The following is a 20943-nucleotide window of genomic DNA, read 5'->3' on the forward strand; positions in this document are numbered from 1 at the left end:
CAGATTCTCAACAGACCTTATTGTGTAGCAGCTATAGGAAAGATAAAACTTTCAGGGGTAGAATTCTCACCACATGCTAAACCATAATATACTTCTCTATTTATTTTTTACTATTCCGATTCTCTGTCTGGATCCGCATAGTACACAGTGGCTAGCGGGGTCCTTGAAGGAAATGTCCACTTTGGAACGCATGTAATTTGCAAGAGCATTTAAAGTGGTGTTGAATTGTATTGAAATAACATTGATTTCTTACTGTAATAGTCAGGATACACTGGGAGCCAAATCTTATCCAGCAATATCATATTAACAGAAAATCCTGCATAGAAAAAGTAGAGGCAGCATATTTTAATTATTCTAAATATTCTAGTTACATCTACAAGATGCCAAGCAAGCTGCGTCGACTGTGTTATTTAAATATGAAAACTGGAGCTTAAGAATGTAGCACAATATTCAAATGAGATAGAATTAAGGACAAAAGTGGTTCTACATTTGTAGAATCTCTATTTGACTAATTTGCTACGGCGACTCTGCGTTCATGGCTTTGGCCGCAAACCTCAGCAATTACTGACATCCTGCTTTTCATTCCCACTTATTTACTTTCCTGTCCATTAAATCCTTTTCTTTATCTTCCAGCACTGCAGTGTGAAATAAATGTCATTTGTGCATTTTACTGCATCTTCTCATGTATCTTGTAAATGGCTTATAGACCTGAAAATTGCACTCCTGCATTTTTCCATGTCAAATGATATTATTAAGCCTAGTGGACAAACTACAATGTGCTACTTTAATACTTTATTTATTACACAAGCAATTGATCCAATACATACACATGATACAAATCTGGTGTTGTACAATACATTGTTTTAGATGCTGCTGTAAAATGTGGTGATGCAGCAATGATCAGAAAAAAGCGTCAGAAATAAGCACCATTCCATTCCGGAGACCACACACACACACACACACACACACACACACACACACACACACACACACACACACACACACACACACACACACACACACACACACAGACATTTACACACTTACATCAAGCTCAGGACACCAGATCCGTGGCAGACATTTGCCGTAAATTTTATTGAGATACAGATTATTTAATGACATTAAACTACCAGATTTGAATCATTATAAACAGTTAATACACTACGTGGACAAAAGTATTGGGACATCTGATTTTTTCCATCCATATGTGGTTCTTTACCAAGTTGCTACCTCAAAATTAAAGGCACACAATTGTATAGAATGTCTTTGGATTCAGGAGAATTACATCATCTTTTTTTTTTACTTAAACTAGAAACTCAAACCTGTTCAAGTATGCTAATGCTCCTCTGCACAAAGAGAGCTGCATTAAGATATGCCTTACATGGGTTGAAGAAGAGTCAAAGATCTTAAATAGTCCTCTACAGAGCACTGACATCAACCCCAGTGAACAGCTTTGGGATGAATTGGAACACTGATCTCACCCCATGCCTTCTCAGCTCACCATACATCACCATACACCAACATACCCCTGTGGCTGAATGAGCACTCCAACATCTAATGGAACATCTTTCCAGAAGAATGGAGGTTATTATAAGAGCAAATGTGGGAATAAATGTGAAGTGTTTAGACAGCACAATGAAATTTATGGTCAGGTGTCCACAAACTTTTGTTCATAAATTGTATCACATTAAAACCTTGTCTAGGTACAGTTTCAATTAGTTCAGCAAAAAAGGAGCTAATAGGCAATATATTTTTAGTAAAAGATCATTTAAATATGATTTATTTTTATACCCAACAAATCTAACCAGTTGCTAGCTAGTGTTCTGTATTCTGTTCTACTGAAAATCTTAATCTAATAATAAATAAAATAAATTCCCTCAAGATTTTTGTCATTGACAGCTGAATAATGTTGGTAAATTTCTAGTTTGGTTCTCGTTTTGCTTCTCTTCTGTGTCACAGTGTTCTCTGTGATGCATAGTGGTCGCTACAGTGGACAGTTTAGAATTGGTGCATATCAACTCATGCAGCAGCGGGTTAAATAATCACAGTCTAAATTTAGCCTTCAGCATAGCATATTCGGCCGGCGCTTAATTACTCCTTCTCACCTTCCGAGGTCAAAGCGCTTTCTGCATTTTTCTTTAAACTCGCTGACGGCAAATAAAAACCACAGTTTCTAAAACGGGAAGCTTTCCAGACCTTTTGTTTGCTGTAACAATGAAGCCTGTGAAAGAAAGGAATGTTCTCAGATTCATTGGCCAATTTCAAGATGCAAAGCTAAACATTTATAAAAAAAAAAAAAATAATAATCATTTATGCTTTCTATTTAGAGGTGCATTCAGGGTAAAGTCTGCATATGTCCTTAATCATCATTGTCTCGAGAAATAATTCACAATAAAGCAATAAAATCACATATGTAATAGTAACACTGTTTGGATAATTTAATTGACCCATTTAAAATGATTAAAAAAGAGACGATAATACTTGTTTTTAGCATAATTATTGAAAATTAATGATATACCCTTAGAAATTCTTCGATATTTTTTTGACATTTTTACAAAGATGGTTATGTCTTTTTGACTTGAGTAAAATAATAATTATATAATGTATTTTTTATATTGTAGCTATGGAGCATGAGGCAATTTCATACCCTGGTACATTTCCTTGTAGCTATGAATTACGCCTTAATCCTGCAATCAAGAAAACCCCAAAATATTAGGATTTGTTTTGACATGCATGTTTCATAAATGTTTATTCTACTGATGAGGAGGAAATCGAGAAGAAGATAAGAGTACAATAGGCAATCTTCTGGCAATCAGTGAAGCTCTGTACTGATAGATCCTTCTGCAAAAAAAAAAAACAAGAAAAAAAAACACCAAATGCATAAAACAATGACAAAGTTTTGTTATCAGGGAATCAGGTTTTGAAGGATTTAAACCTCTCCAGAATTTCGGAATTTTGACGGCAGTCTAGACAGAGCATTCACTCGTGCGCGAATGAATCGTGAATAGAAAACTAATAATACTATTTTCCCCTCTTGTCTAATACGGGCCAATCGAATGCAAAGACGCTAATAAATCGGTATTTGCAAGTACGGTGTTGATTTACAAGGAGAGCAGAACAGGTCTTAATGCAGGGGTGCAGCAGCTGGAAAAACAAACCTGAAGCGTACGGTTCTGCAGCTCCCCTTTTTTGGCCCACTTGACATGGCCGTCGAACGCATCGATATTTCCATGGCGAATCGTGCTAGGCTGCTGCAACTCTGTGATCTGGTATGCCACTGACTAGATGGTCCTGTTAGCCAAGGGGAATTTAAGGTCTGTTGCCTATAATGAAGACCTTTTATTCTTTTTACCAGACGTTTTTTTGGGAGTTTTTTCAGACAGCGATCGCCTCGCTTTTATTTCAACCAGATCAAATAGATTGCTTGCTCTGAACACAGGGTATTAAAGGGCACACAATGAAGCTTTGCTGTGACACCACATGGAGAAGACACTGGAATTTATGGTTGGTTTAAAGGTTGTTTAATGGGACTGAATACAGAGAAAATATCATTCAAATTCTCTACCTGATCATGACTTTTTTTCATTTGGAGAGCTCTCAAATGGCAACATTTAATGCAGTTTAGCAATTGCAGGTTTTTATTTTTATTTTATTTTAGCTAAATGTTGGTCAGATAAAATGAACTTGAATTCAAGGTTGAATTCAAATGAATTGATTCCAAAAGATTCAGATTTTTTCTTTGTGTTGACTGAACTCCATATAAGTATGTATAAGGGAACTCCAAACTGTGAATTCATGGGTTTTTTCTTAAATAAAAGAAAGTTAGACGATGGTTTACTTGTTTTGTATAAACAAAAAGTCTTATCCATCAACATACACTGATAACTTTTGTTGTAATTCTTATCATTTATAACATATAATAATATCATCATATATATATATAATTTTTTTTCTGCATATGTAAATCTATCTACAAATAGTTTTACCTGCATGTAGTGCATTGATGGTGAGCTCATTGCTTGTGAGTTTACTGAAGGATGATGGGGGGGGTCATGAGGTGTAGGGTGAAAAGCCAGGAATCACACTAGTATGCAGCATTTACAGACGAAATAAACACTGGGCGTCTCGCAAGAGGCCCACCGGAAACTTAACTTGTCTCCCTGGAGGCCTTTCAGAAACATTTCCTTGGCTGTCTTAGATGGAGAGGTGATGTGGGATTTCAAAAATTTAAAACAGAACAAAAAGAAGTTGAGTCTTGTGGAATGTCAATGCCAATGCAGCGACACAGAGTATGTCAGAAAAAAAAACCCAGAAGAGTTGAAAGGGTTTTCGCTCAGCGCAGCCTGTGTGTGACCCAAAGAAAGAGAGATTCAGTGTAATTATTACCGCTATTAATAAAGTACGATTGTAATTTCAGTACTCTTTGGTGACTAAACAAATATGTCTGGGATGCATGTGTGAGTGCGTTTTGTTTTCTCCAGAGTTCAGGAACATCTGTTCTGTCACACACGGTCAATCGCTTTTTTCACTGTGTTGTTCAAGGTCTTGGTTGCAAACATGCCGGCACGGGTAATTAATCCAATACCTGGAGATTCTAAAAATACTAAACAGAAAGGGACGTAGTAAAAAGTTTGTCCTTCCAAACACAATACTGTAACATATTCATTCCTCCACACAGACTTGACTACATTCACCTAATGTTTCACAGTGCTGCATTCCAAACATCAGTGTTAACTGCTTTAGTGTTATTTGTTAACTTGTGTGTTTACTATTATGCATTACATAATTCACCACGGAGGGCACCGCAAAACAGCTGAGAGTCTGATTATCACGTGCCCCATTTTGCAAACAGCGCCACCTATGGAGTAAAGAGGTCTGCTGCATGGTGGCCCACTAAATGTAAATTCTATTATAGCTTATAAACAACATAAAATAGCCAGTGTTTAAATTAAAGTAATTTAGTTTCTCCCCTTTCACAGTTGTATATTAGTTGCATGATTTTTGGTAAACAAAGATCCTGGTTCTGTTCAGTATTAATAATGCTTCCAGGTGCAAAGTAAATCTATAAATCCATTTCTGTTGGGGAATTATTCAATTACAGTAGTTATGGTCTGTGATTGAGGCATTATAATGGTATAAATAGGCTGTAGTAAGAATGTAGTAAGCTTAATAATGTCAGTAAAATTTCATTGTGTGTAACCACAAACCGTAAAAAGGTTTAACGCTCTGGAAAACATTGCGTAAGTTGTTATATTTCTCGCAAATAAGTATTTGTGTTTTTGATACTTAAGTTTACTAAACAAAATTACTTTTTTACTTTTTCCTCATGTAAAACTGTATTTTTATTGTTATTGAAGTAATATTTAAGCAGGATGTTCCCTCCACAACTGATTATACTGTATATATACTGTTGGTTATTGTAATCATTGCAGATTAATTTTTCACAGTATCCCAGTGCAGTACTGAAATGGCATTCAATTTGTTGCACAGCAGACCAAACAGAAGAACAGAACAAGCTCACACTAATTTAATAAAAATTTGTTAGGTGGATAAATTGGATTATCATCTGATTGTAAAGCAGAATCCTTTTTTTGTTCGATACACTGAAGGTCAAAAGTTTGTGGACACCCGACTATAAGATTCCTATGTGCGTTTATAAAATCCCATTTCACATTTAGTCCACATTTGCTGTTACAATAACCTCTATCCTTCTGGAAAGATGTTCCACTAGATTTTGGTGTTCACTAGGGTTGAGGTCAGAGCTCTAAAACAGGCCACTCAAGATCTTCGACTCCAAACTATGTAAATCATATCTTCATGGAGTTTGATTTGTGCACAGGGATATTGTCATGCTGGAACAGGTTTGGGTTTCCTAGTTCAAGTGAAGTCAAATTTCATGTTACTACATCCAGATGTATTCTATACAGTTGTGTGTCTTTACTTGTGGTAACAGTTTGGGGAAGAACCACATATAGTTGGAAAAGTCAGGCGTCCCAATATTTTTGCCCACATAATGTATTTATGGTTATAAGTATATATACTCTACACTAAAAAATTCATTATTTACTTCCTTTATGCTGTTTTGTGTTTCTATTGGCTGGTGATTCACTGCTTTGATTTATCACTCGTTATGATGCTAATTAGTGTCTGTAGGGCAAATAAAATTGTACACTGTGCTAGATTAAACCTAACTACTCTTAGCATCCAGATTACGACTGATTTACTGACTACACTGTGTACATATTCTTAAATTCAAGTAATTTTCCTTGTGCAACTGGTTCCTATTCTGCAATGCAGCAGTAGCCAGACTCCTGTAATGATTCCTTTCTAATCTGTGTTAGGCAACCAGGCTCCATAACTGACTCCACGTCAGAGATATGTCAGTCTGTCGTTTATTTCACCCTCCTCTCACATTCCAAAAATGCACCTCAAATGAGCTCAAAGTAAACATTGTGTGGATTGTATTTGGACAGATGTGCCTTGTGCCATCATTAACACTTATCAAAAGCAGCTGTGCATGGGGGAGCAGAGAGGTGGGGAGGTGGACTGGTGCATTTTGGAGGTGTATTAGCAGCTCCAGATGCGTCTATTTTTAGTGTATTGACTCGGAGTGTGTAAGGGCATCTCCCCACCTGACATACGCTCCTGTGTTAAATCCGATCCAGTGCATTTTTTTATTTAAATCCTATTAGCTCTATGTTGATGTAGGTACAGATGCGATTCTGAATTGCTCTTACAATATAATCTGGTATTTGTCCATAATGAAGGCAGTTATATTTAGTGCACACGACACTTCATATTGTCAGAGTTTAAACGAGTTGAACACTCGACGAATGATGGAAAAATGGACCTCTATGATAATGAACCTTTTCTAATTGTAATTGGTTTCATGTGTGGACTTGAGCTCCCCTTGTGTATTTTACGACTGGATTCTGTTCACAATGTGGTCAAAAGTAAAGAGATTTTAGTGGAACTGAAAAGAAAAATTGGAGAAGGTCACTGGAAGGGGTTATAAAAGCATTTCTAGTTGGCTTCCATAGTTTCACTTTAACTTTCACCTGTCAAACCTCATGTAACAAATATTTTGATTATTTTTTATTCATTGATTAGTTGGATTATTTAAAATAATTACAATACTACATTACTAACATCGCATAAGATGTACAAGTTCAAGTTTATTTTTATATAGCGCTTTTCACATTGTCTTAAAGCAGCTTTGCTGAATGTAAGAATTATAGAACAAAAAATGGGAATATAAGGGAATTATGTGTATTTATCCCTGATTAGCAAGCGCGGCAAGGAAAAACTCCCTTAGATGGTATGAGGAAGAAACCTTGAGCGGAACCCATCCAGAAGGGGAACCCATCCTCATTTAAGTGATATAGAGTGTGATTATAAATAAGAAAAAAACTATACAAAATACCAGAGAGTGAGATACTTCATGAGCACCACTGTGTGTGATTATGAGTAATGCCTTTTCTACAGTCTAATACAGTCATTTGAAGTTGTGGAACCAGGAGCTCCTGAGCATCTCAGAATAGCTTAATATCTGTGATTATTATAGATGCAACACCAACTTCTCCATGCCAGAACTTTTAAATGATCAATGATGGAGAAAGAGCATATGTAACAACCAGTCAGACTCTATAGATGAAACACTTTGGTGCTACATTGAACTTGCTTGCTGTGATGAGAATGGCATCAGTTTTTCAAGATTTAGCAGTTGACAATGCTTGGAATCAAGGAATCGACTCTTTTTGAATCAACTTCAATGTTAACCGAATGCAAGATATATGAGGTATATACATTTATAAAACAAAATATAACCATGTCGGAATTATTGTTTCACATACAGTGGTTAATATATATAATAAATATGAATGAATATAAAGAATTCAGGCATTAGTAGTAATATACACTATTTTAGACTATGTCAACAAAAGTGTTGGGATCCTGGACTTTTCTAGCCAAACGTAGTTCTTCGCCAGACTGTTACCATAAAGTTATGTATTAATATTACATTTCTCTTCACTTGAACTAGGAGACCCAAATCTGTTTCAGCTTTATACCTTTGTATACTTTATACTTTATACCTGTGTATACAAAAAGCTTCTTGTAGATATACAGTACATGGTTTAGAGTGGAAGATTTGGAGTGGCCTGCTATAGAGCTATAACCATATTGAACAACTTTGAGATGAATTGGAACACTGAAAGCACCCCAGACTTTCTCACCCTACATCAGTACCTGACTTGACCTACACCTTTATGGCTGAATAAGATCTCCACAAGCATACTCCAAAACTAGTGGATCTTCCCTAAAGAATGGAAGTTGTAACAGCAAATGGGGACTAAATGTTGAATGTAATGCAAAAAAATGCATATGAATCTAAAGGTCAGGTGTCCACAAACTTTTGTCAATATAGTCTAGTGTGTAAAGTGTGAAGATTTCAGATATTACATATTTATCCTAATATCTGTAGAGTAACTGTAACAGTAATAAACTGTTGGATTCTTTTGCGCCAGTTGTCTATTTTGGGTTTTCTTTGTATTCTGCACATTATTGTAGAAAAGTGGTCAGGAATTCTTAAATCATCTGTGAGGGAAATCTGAAAGACTTGAAGACTTTTACAAAATGTAAAGACGATCTATCGGAGAACCCTTAAAGAACCCATGAAAGGTTCTTGTGTGTAAATCATTTCCACAATGATGTATTTGATGTCATTAGGAATGCTATGGTCAATTTATAAATATCAGTGTGTACATACTGTAGCTGATGGACTTTTATAGATTTGGGCTATGGATGTTGTCAGGATCTGCAGTTAGGCTCATGCTTATTTCAGCTGTGGGCAATTTAAGTGCTAGCTTCTCTTGGGGGTAACTTTAATAGCTAGTTCTCTGTTAAAAATATCCAAATATGCAGAAAATGTTTTGCCTTTTTTCTTTTTTAGCGATGCCTTTTACTGATTCGACATGTATGCTTTTGTTTAAAAGTCTGTTATGAATTATATTGTTTTACACATTTTCAACCCCTAACCTGTGTCCTATTCACCAGATGCCTACCGTAAATTTGGATATGACTAACCCTAGTCATCTGAATATTTTTTTTTAGATCCTGGTGTACCTCAATTCTATCCAGGAACTATTTCAGAAAATGTGTTTATTGGCTTTGAGGGTGGGGCACTGGAGTGGTAGGTAGTTTTCTGGACTCACATTTTCTGAATAGAGTGCTCAATCAAAAACTTTTTACATTTTAGCATGTTCTCCTTTTGTCTGCCTGGTGCTCACCTGGATTCTCAACTTTCTCTTATTTCTTAAAAACATGTAGTTTTGTGATTTGGCAACTCTAAATTACCTAACATCATTCTCACGTTTGCTGTAACTAGCATTGCAGTATTTGCTTAACCTTCCGAGAACAGCATCTCCAATCATCCAATTTGAACATTTAAAGCAATCATAGAGAGCCGTTTCTGTGTCATATACTTCCAGTCATGTGTGATGACTTGAAGTAGATCAGCAAAAGAATAGACAGGGTTCAGAATATTACAGTATATTGCTTTGTATGACATGTAGCCAGGGCTCAACAGGCATTAAACCCATTTCATATTGCACAGGAAGTCTGAGCTTCTCTAATTATTTGCCAGTAGCCAGATGTTGGCAGGGCTAGAAGTGGTGTAGCTTTACATCTGACCTAGCCTACTATTGTTTTTAGTATGCACCAACTGCAAAATAGTTTTTCGGCCCGTCATTTATGTGAGGGTTTGTGAAAGGTTTACCTGAGAAAAAGAGCTAAGCTCAATAAGGCATAATAGGAAAATTAAGATGCAGTTAATGGCCAAAAGGTCAAAATTAGCCCCTTCTGTATTGTTATAACAGGGTTTCTGTTGGGTTTTGAAAAGTCTAACAAAGCCTTAAATTTTAGGCTTTAAAAGTCTTAAATTTGCTGTTCTAGGTCTTAAATAATTGTAAAAAGGTTTAATTTTCCAATGTCTATGCCGGCACAAAAATTTCTTTCTTCTTCTTCTTCTTCTTTTTTTTTGGCTTTTGGCAAATATAATTCTCTGTATTATGATTACAAAATGAGACCAATATGCAACAGTCAATCTGCTGTTATTAATGTAAATCTCTATTGATTTGTACCACAGACATAAAACAGACTTAAACGAGGAAGTGCAAGTTTAGCGATATTTGGATTGAAATAAATTAATTTAATTAATAAATAATAAATTAATCTACATATTTGTGATTGTTTTTGATGTTGTGATATAGGACTTAAATGTTATTCTTAATAGTCATTTAAAATGTCTTAATAAGTATTACATTTGACTTGGCAAAACCTGCAGAAACCCTATAAGATATTATCAATTCACACATCCTCAACTACATGAGCATTAATGAGGTCAGGTTATGATTTTAGGAAAAACAGTTTAGGCTGCAGTTCATCATAAAGGTGTTCAGTGGGGTTGAAAACTGTGCTCTATGTAGGCTATCAGTTCTTGAGGAAGATTCACATATGGGTGTGATGGCCAGGTCCAACCTTTTGGCCATATAGTGCATGAATGGATATTTCCATGCAACCAGTGCAAAATATACTAAAATCACTAAACACTAAATAGTTGTTCATCTGCTTCTAGGCTAGATATTCCAAAGTGAATCATTTTGTGAATTGAATCTATATGAACATTAAAACCATGTCCTAAGTATAAAGAATGATTTAGGAAGTGTGTAAACGCATCACTGGCTCGGGGTTAGATCACTGTCGGACTGACTGACTCTAAACTCTATAGCAGAATTCTGAAAATTTGTCTGTGATCTAAGAATTCGAATAGGTTGGGTCATGCAACATGAAACTGTAAAGTGAGTGAAGCACTGTGCAGTAAATCAACAACAGAACAATGTCAATTTTTATGTATTCTTTGCTTGGCTCAGTGTCCTGACTGCAATCCCAGTCAAGTGGTGTGAGCACTGGTGTGATCCAAAGCAGGCCTAACAGGATTTACAAAAAAACATGAACTAAACCGAAGCACTTTTGACCAGAAGAATGGAAAAATACTTACTAAACACATTCCAACTGATCAACAGCTACCGAAAGCATGTGGCTGATTTTAGTGCCAATAAAGTTTACTACATAGTATGCGCAGTCATTTCATGAATATTTGGCCTTGATTAATGTTACAATAAGATGTTACAATAAAATGTTACTATAATCATCCGATGACATTCATGCAGCAAATGCTGAAATCTTCCCAGAAGTCTCACATCTTCATGAATTGCGATACGACTCTTGAGCCGGTTGCTACGTGATTATGCGGACCGTCTGACTGGTGCCTGGAGATACTCTCTTTCGGCATGCTTTGTTTTTGTAATTGTATAAAAACCGCCAGCTACTTTCCAGCGCCCTATTATACCCAATTCAAGATCATGCCTGTCAAGGACAGAGCGGCGAGAAGAATTATGGCTAAATAATGTAAAGTGAGAGATCTTTCATTCATGTAATCCTACTACTTACACCACAGAGAATTAGCCCCTCGATACGAAACTGGCCATTTAATACATAGCTGTTTTTTTTTTTTTTGCTTTTCTCCCAAGTTTCTCTTGCACCACAGTGCAAACAGAGAAACCTCTAGTGAGCACTTGAGATCGACCACAGAAAAGGGTTGCATTACATGCAGTTAAACCAAGGTCAGTAGTGGCTAACTAATAGTCTGTCATTTGACCAGTGCACGACAAGCAGCCGGAGCCGCATTCAAGCATGCTCCCTTTTCAGGATCCACCTAATCGCAGCGAACTGTTGTTCTGCAAGATTTTGCGGTGCAGGAATCCGCCTCTGTGTCGCGTAGCAATTCGGCTTCTCCTTTTTTTTTTTCTCATTGCTTTTGGCAAGTGAAAGCCATCATTATGAAATGAATGTTTCAATCCTGTGGCTGCAGTAGACACGATGGAGGTCTTTTCAGCATGAAATGATGACTTTCCTTTATACTCCTCTCTTAATTTTAATTTGCTGGTTGCCATTGTGACTTCTATTTTCAAAGTGCTTGCTGATAGATAGGATGAGCCTTAGATGCTCTATTTGTGGACCACGCCGCACACAATGTAATTTTGGCACATTTCTCACCACAGAATACAGAATTGTGAAGATGGAACCCCTGTTAACCATATGTTAATGGAGCTGGCATTGTGCATAAAGGTATTGTTAGGGTGAAATAGGTTTGGGTCTTCTAGTTCATGTGAATGGATTATTTAATGCTACTTCATCCAAAGACAACCTATACAGTTATCCAACTTTGTAGTTGTAGAATCACATATGGCATTAAAAGTCAGGTAATGATGAGTAAATAATTTCATATCAAGCATTTGATCACAGTTAAAAGTACAGTTTCTAATGTTTGGTCATTTCATTTAAATCACCACTTTTTTAAAAACTTGGCTGTGTTTACTAACAAAAACTAAAAAAATACCAGATTGGTACAATGGATTAGTATTGGAGCTAGGGAAGACTAGGCTTGTGAGACTCAAAAAATCATGCTCTCATAAATGGTTAGCAAGATATGCCTCAGAACAGCAAGTGAAAAAGTTCTGTACTCTACATTTAAGTGCAAGTGTGAAAATTGTATAATACATAATGAATGAGTAATGGAAACTTAGCTAACATGGCAAGATTCTGTTCCGCATCAGGGGCTCAGAACGGCTAGTCATAATGACAGAAATAAAGTCCCGGCTTTTGCTAAAACTGCGGCTCAGCAACGTCTATATAACACTGTACCAAATAACCTTCAGACCCGACGGATAAAAAGCAGGAACACAGAAGGATGCAATTATCTTGCTGTTTCTTTGAAGTAAAGTAGTCTTTTAAATATTCAGCAACTACACCCATAACAATGTGACACAGCGGAAACCCAAGGTAAGATGTTAAATTGCAGCTTCAGATTAGTGATGTCAACTTTTCACCCTTTGTTTTGCAGATCCGCATATCAAAGTAAGTGGGAAAAGAGACGATGTGAAAGAAGCTAAGGAGAAGATCATGTCTGTCCTTGATACTAAGGTGAGCTATGCAAACAGGGTTGTGAGTGATTCCCAGTAAATCATAATTTAAATACCATCATAATAGCTTTTTTTATTTGTTATTAATAAGAGCAAATTTTATAGACAAAGGTTTTTGGGCACCTGACCATACGATTGGTATGTGCTTTTTGAATATCCCATACCACACGCATAACCTCCACTCTTTTGGGGAGATGTTTCACTAGATTTTTGAGTGCTTGTGGTGATTTGTTCTCTTTCAACCACAGTTGTGTTAGTAAAGTCTGGGGTGCAGTTAGTGTTCCAATTCATTCAAAAGCTGTTCAGTAGGGTTGAGGCCAGCTCTCTACAGCAGGCCACTTAAGATCTTTCTCTCCAAACCTTGTATATCATATGTGCATGGAACTGTCTTTGTGAACAGGAGTATTGTCATGCTGAAACAGGTTTAGTCCTCATAGTTCAAGTTAAGGGAAAATTTAAATCTACCACATCCAAAGACATCCTATACAGTGGAAACCTTTGTTCATATAGGGTGCATCATTTGTACCCCTTCAACAGTATTTGTCTTTAATAACTGTTCCAGATAAACAGATAATAGTAAATGCTAATTTATACATCACAGATAAGGGAGCGTGTTTTTGATCTATTTTACATCATTTTATATACATATGCTATTCTTCAATTGTGTGTTGGTTAACAATTATATAATAATAATAATAATAATAATAATAATAATAATAATAATAATAATTGATAATTTTAATAATAATAATGATGATGATAACTGATAGTAATAATTCAGAAACTGATTCAAAATGCTTGTTATACAATATAACAATGAAAACACAGTAAAACACTGAAGATTTCTGCTAGGTGATGTTTATTTAACAATTATTGAAGGACTTTCATTAGCTTGTAAACACCATGCAGTTTCCAACACGGTCATCTTATCATTTACATTACGGTAGCTATGGTCATTTCCACACCATAATCACTTTTCTCCTAATAATAATAATTGTAAGGGTTGAGAAATCACTGGTAGAAGAAAATTATATACAGAAATGATTTAAAATATACCATTTATGAGTAGAATGCTTTTTTAGAATAAGTTTATACTAAATACTAAGTTTATATCTTTAATTTGGTTATTTCTCTATTATTATTTTAGCTCTTACAGCTGGGGATAGAAACAGATGTGCACCACCCAGAATCCTTACACACTGTGTATACTATCCCAGTGTTAGATTTAATCACTGTAATCTGATGTCCTGTTATACATTAGAAATAAGCTTTCTACTCTTCAGTACATAGGTTGGCACTTTGCTGTTTTAAGACCCCTGCTGGTGTACACATAGTTCAAAGGTCTTTCTTAGCCAGTGACCAGTGACCCCGCACACAGCAGTAACCCTCGGATTCCACTGGCCAATGGAACAGAGCTAGGCGTCATTCCTTGGTTAGATAATAACTCGCAGAGGGAGATCGGAGCTTTTCTGTGATAATAACATCTGCAGAGCATTCCATCACTACAGGAGGGTGACCTTTGAGGAAGAGCAAGGGAGCTCAGCTGTCTTGTATATTGATATATATTTGTGTCCCCTCTTACATTTTGTTTGCAATCTAGGAACAGCTCCAGGTGATACAATTTGGACTAAACAGTTTTCTTATCTGACTAGAATCTGACCCATAATCATAAAAGATGTCTGAACCAAACTTATGAAGATATCAAATACATGTACTATATTACGAGTAACACGAGGTGTCTCCTAAGTGGAAACAGGACGCACTTATCAAAACAAAAAAATAGGTTTGTCATGTCTACTATATAGTATAATATGTCCAAATTGTCTCTCTAATACTAATGTATAATATAAAGTATTAGTTGTAGCCTGTGTGGATACACTTTCACAGACTGTATAACAGACTATGCTATTACAGTGGTCATATAACTTGGCCGAAAAGAGTTTTTTTCAGACTGTAAGTCATTAGAAAATGAAGAGAGGCCAGCTTAGGCTGTAGAATTATGAAGCGATGGTTCTGGCAGGTGATTTCACAAATCACAGGCAATACATTATCAGCATTGATAAATAATACTTTTGTGAAGTATTATGAACATGAACTTGGACGGTCATTCACTCAATCGTGCTGATTTTCTTGCAAAAATGCTTTTAAAAAAGAATCAAAAAGGTTTATTGGATAACAGAGAATGCACTAATCAAAGTACAAACTGCACATTAATACAAGTAACAAAACTGTTTCTTTTCTTTTTTTTTAGCAAAGGGGTTACAACTTGATGTTTAGCGTTCAGCAAAGAAAAATAGAAAGACATTGCGAATGCAGCTGTGTACATGTCTCTATGTGTATGTGGGTGTATTAGTTTGCCTGGTTTTATTCATGTTAGTAGTGAAACCTTTTGATATAATGTATTGCTCAACCTTAATAGATTCATTGTTGAGTTAGTGATCATACATTATAGTTAGCTAGCACTTTTCTTTATACAATTTTGTACATTTAAAGAAGGGACCCTGACTCCTGTAAGTAGGAGGCTGTAGTAACACTATTGGAAATTCAAGATTCAAGAGTTCATTGCCATATGTACAGGATATACTCTGTTACACCATACAAGGAAATTCTTACTTTGTGAGGCTGTGATATAAATTATAAAGGACATGGGGGAATTACAAAAGTGCACAAAAAGGGGGAATATGTGCATATATAAAGCGTGCAGTGTATAATGTGAACATGTGAACATGTGAATGTAAATATACATAGAAGGTTTTCATTGTAATTACAAATAAGTTTTCATTGTGCAATGTTAGCTTGGAAGACCTGCATGTGCAAAGTCCTGCAGTTGTTTTTCACATTGTAAAGTAAATGTGTGTATTTCCATTAGCCCATCCCATTGTAAAAATTATTATCATGTCACTGTATAAAGTGTGGGGTTTTTATTGGCAGCAGAACAATTTTAAAGTTCGTGTTCGGATTGCTTTACTTAATAAACATAATCGGAGAAGAATTTTTTATTGATTTCAGAAGATCTTATTAAACTGCTACACTACTGAATTCTTGCTTCCATGATGAAGATCTCAAAGATATAGGAAGAAATACTTAAGCACTTGGATTAATGCTTTTTTAAGAACCTTAATTGTTTTAATACAATACTAGTGAATCCAGAGTGCTACGTTGTTTTGTTAGCTTTGGTTAGCGAAGATACCATGTGCAGAGAGGACAGAAAAGGCAAGCCTGAATCGTACCAGGAAACTATGACTCACTCCTGGAGCTCATAGATCTATATCAGCATTATAGTGACAGGTTTATTGCTAGTCTTAGTCATCACGGCTTCCATAACATTAGTGAAATTATGGTCCACGTTACCAATGCATTAGTGACACATTTATTTGCTATATTCATGCAGAGCAACCGCGTGACTCTGAAAATGGACGTTTCACACACCGAACACTCGCACGTCATTGGCAAAGGAGGCAACAACATCAAGAAGGTGATGGAGGATACGGGCTGCCACATCCACTTTCCTGACTCCAACCGTAACAACCAGGCAGAGAAGAGCAACCAGGTCAGATCTTATTCCAGCTCTTATTGTGTGTGTAATTTTACTAAATTACAAATTGTGCACTGAAATGTTATGTTCAATATTTTATTTTAGAACACTCAAAATAAGACATTGTTTTTGTTTGCGAAAAAGAAAAAAAAAACGGTTTGCATTTAACCATCACTCATAAATCTTAGTTTGAGCCACCATTTTGCTGCAGTAACAGTTGTGATTACTGGTTTGTGGTGTGCAAATTTCAAATAGTGCCACAGATACTCAGTAGGACTGAGACCAAGACCTTGACTGAGCCACTGTCAGACAGTTACCTTTATGTTCTTGAGCCACTACAATTTTGATTTGGCTTTGAACTTGGAATGATACACAGGCTTCAGTTTTTAGCAGACTAAAGCAGGTTCTTTAGCAGTAATTCCTTGTGTTATCTATCTATCTATCTATCTATCTATCTATCTATCTATCTATCTATCTATCTATCTATCTATCTATCTATCTATCTATCTATCTATCTATCTATCTATCTATCTATCTATCTATCTATCTATCTATCTATCTATCTATCTATCTATCCACATATATATATATATATATATAACTTTGCATTGGCCACCTTGATCGCTTTTCTTCATTAGTCCAATCATGCACACAGCTTTTTCCCCCTGATGTTTCATTGCTAGGTCTCTGATATTGGTATGCTGCATCAAATTCCTTTATCATTTCATGAATCTAGTATTGATCTTTAGTTTGGCCCCACCATTGTAAATTAAATCACTTGCATTTGAATCCACCTAAACATGCCATCTCCTATACAATTCTGGTCATGTTTTTAACTTGTGTGAGTGAATGCATCAGGAATTTTATCAGCATGCTCTCGGAAATCGCATTACATGCTTTCATCCTCAAGTGGTATGAAAGTCAATTGAAAGTACATTTAAGCGTCTACTCCATTCTGTAATGTTCCTAGATACATCTAGAGCAGCACAATTTAATTAGTGGCCCTTGAGTCAAGTTCTACTGGGCCTTTGATTATATCCAGATGACTCAATGTAATTAAAACAATATTTAGTATGCATTAAGGGCTTTTCACACAACAGGAAGCAATCATTCAGGGTGTACAGATAAAGAGTTGCGAAAGGAGCAGTGTTGAATGCAAGACACTTTGAACGCATGTACCCCAGTGGACGGCTAACAAAATCTTTTGACACAGTCACAGAAGACTTGCATAGTTAATTCTTCACTCAGCTTCTAAAATATTGTTGGCTGAGTCACATTTGAAGCCTGTATTAATGCGCCTGCATTGAAGCCAATAACATCACCTTAAATCTTTGTTCATTATGTTGCTTAGCGACCAAATGTTGCTTAGATTGTTATTAATAATAAATTAAATTACCTATTTATCACTGATTTAATAACCGTGTTGTTTCCGTGTCCGAAAACGGCCTGAGCCATGATAAAAATCAACGTATCAAATGACCTCATAGTTAAATGATTTATTAAATCACCCTCAATAATGTGACATGATAAATAGCTTATAAGCCTTTAAATCTATTGTTGAATAAAAAAAAAATATGTTTCTCATTTGGTAAAAATAGGGAATGAAGATTTGGTCTAGTATATACAGTGAGGAAAATAAGTATTTGAACACCCTGCTATTTTGCAAGTTCTCCCACTTAGAAATCATGGAGGGGTCTGAAATTGTCATCGTAGGTGCATGTCCACTGTGAGAGACATAATCTAAATTAAAAAAATCCAGAAATCACAATGTATGATTTTTAAACTATTTATTTGTATGATACAGCTGCAAATAAGTATTTGAACACCTGAGAAAGTCAATGGTAATATTTGGTACAGTAGCCTTTGTTTGCAATTACAGAGGTCAAACGTTTCCTGTAGTTTTTCACCAGGTTGGCACACACTGCAGGAGGGATTTTGGCCCACTCCTCCACACAGATCTTCTCTAGATCAGTCAGGTTTCTGGCCTGTCGCTGAGAAACACGGAGTTTGAGCTCCCTCCAAAGATTCTCTATTGGGGTTAGGTCCGGAGACTGGCTAGGCCACGCCAGAACGTTGATATGCTTCTTACAGAGCCACTCCTTGGTTATCCTGGCTGTGTGCTTCGGGTCATTGTCATGTTGGAAGACCGATCCTCGACCCATCTTCAATACTCTAACTGAGGGAAGGAGGTTGTTCCCCAAAATCTCGCAATACATGGCCCCAGTCATCCTCTCCTTAATACAGTGCAGTCGCCCTGTCCCATGTGCAGAAATACACCCCCAAAGCATGATGCTACCACCCCCATGCTTCACAGTAGGGATGGTGTTCTTGGGATGGTACTCATCATTCTTCTTCCTCCAAAAACGTTTAGAGGAATTATGACCCAAAAGTTCTATTTTGGTCTCATCTGACCACATGACTTTCTCCCATGACTCTTCTGGATCATCCAAATGGTCATTGGCAAACTTAAGACGTGCCTGGACATGTGCTGGTTTAAGCAGGGGAACCTTCCGTGCCATGCATGATTTCAAACCATGAAGTCTTAGTGTATTACCAACAGTAACCTTGCTGCTTGGCAATTTCCACGTAGCCGGTGGATCTAATTTAGGATAATAAATGTAGTGGAGGTGGACATTTTAAAGGCAGACTAACAGGTCTTTGAGGGTCAGAATTCTAGCTGATAGACAGGTGTTCAAATACTTATTTGCAGCTGTATCATACAAATAAATAGTTTAAAAATCATATATTGTGATTTCTGGATTTATTTTTTTAGATTATGTCTCTGGACATGCACCTACGATGACAATTTCAGACCCCTCCATGATTTCGAAGTGGGAGAACTTGCAAAATAGCAGGGTGTTCAAATACTTATTTTCCTCACTGTATATATATGCAAATGTTTTCATGTGATTTTTTCATCTGGCTGTTACAGTTTTTCTCAGTTACTTTGGAACATTTCACCAATCATCCTTAGTATTTGCAAACCAGTAAGTGTATTTCTCAGAAAAGTTTGTACAAACAGCACAACACATTGGATCCCTAGTTAATCTCTCAAAAGTAAGTATTTGTGTCAATGAACAAATCATTGCCTTCAAAATGACAAGTCCTTTTGTCATTGTTTACAAACAAGATCAGCAAAATGTTAAGGCATGTTGTCAGTTTGACGGCTCATGGCTTCAGTATGTCCTGATATAAACTACGGTTTGGGTTACAGTGATTGGAAATGCACAAGGCTGAATTTCTTCTGTTTGGCATCTACAGTATGAATTTCCACAGCATGAATGTATTTATTTGATTTTATATACGGTTTATATTTATTTCAAGAGACCGGACAGAATTAACACTTTTACTATAATAGTGTCCGTTCATTTCTCGGCTCTTCATCCATTTTTAGAAAGTGTAAAAAAAATTTTCAGAAATTTTGCGCTGTCACCAATTGAAGATTCACGAGATTCACCTTTGACCTGTTTTAGAGAACTAGTTTATTATTGGTCGATCTAATGCCATTCACTCGCCTTCATTAGTAAAATTCAAGATTCATCTGCATGATTCATCAATTCAACCATTTTGACCATTTTGCATTCAATGATTTATACAATGGACTGATGCCGAGATGTTTTGGGGATTAAGACTATTCGGGTGACAACTGATAATGTAGGATACAGCAATTGTACACAATCAATTACATAAGTGTACTTAAGCATTTGCAGTTTATTCAAAGCGACGAGACATGCTATTATGGTATGCACAAGTGACTACATGATGTGGAGATTGAACAAGTAGCTTTGAGATTTTCATTTCTGATCTTAGAAATGCTCCAAAGCAACTGAGAAAAACTGTAAACATACTTTCAGCTAAGTGCAAGTGGGATGTGCATAGCCGAGCTTCTGGTGATTGAGCTTTGCAGTATCCTCAGTGGGATGCCATAATGGTGCAGCAGGGCGCATCTCCAAATCTCAGCTCCAGTGTACTCTACAGGGCTGTTGTCTCTGCAGAATTTTATATAATGCCCTTTCATGATTTAATAGGTTTCTTCTAGGTTCTTGAAGCATGCCACTGAATTGCCACCAATAGAAATGTCTGAATGCATGCGTACATGTACACAGTGCAGTTAAGAAATGTGTTGGCCCCCTCACACGACTGATTACTAAGTAAGATCCAGGCTTTTGGTTTTTCACCAACCATAACAATTGATGGCGAGGCTCTTGTTTATGTAATTTCAAGAGATGCAGTATTTCATTATGACAACACATGTTTCATCTTAAAGGAGACTCCAGGAATGCTAAACATGCCACGCTGTGTCTCCACTTTCGTAAAAAAAACCGTCTGATGCTCCAGATTATTTGTCCCTAGTTACACTCATCTCTG

At 36.3% G+C, this 20943-nt stretch overlaps 1 protein-coding gene across 2 annotated transcripts in view; it reads left to right on the top strand.

Annotated features, from left to right (window-relative positions):
- The window catches only part of bicc1 (BicC family RNA binding protein 1), a 71092-nt gene that overhangs the window by 30754 nt on the left and 19395 nt on the right, over positions 1-20943 (top strand). For both annotated transcript variants that reach the window (XM_083556944.1, XM_083556945.1), the window contains exons 4-5: positions 12962-13041; positions 16432-16590. In XM_083556944.1, coding sequence (XP_083413070.1) covers positions 12962-13041; positions 16432-16590 — 239 coding nt within the window. The remainder of the gene's footprint in view (positions 1-12961; positions 13042-16431; positions 16591-20943) is intronic.

Source organism: Silurus aristotelis (assembly GCF_946808225.1).
Source record: "Silurus aristotelis genome assembly, chromosome: 12".
Lineage (NCBI taxonomy): Eukaryota > Metazoa > Chordata > Actinopteri > Siluriformes > Siluridae > Silurus > Silurus aristotelis.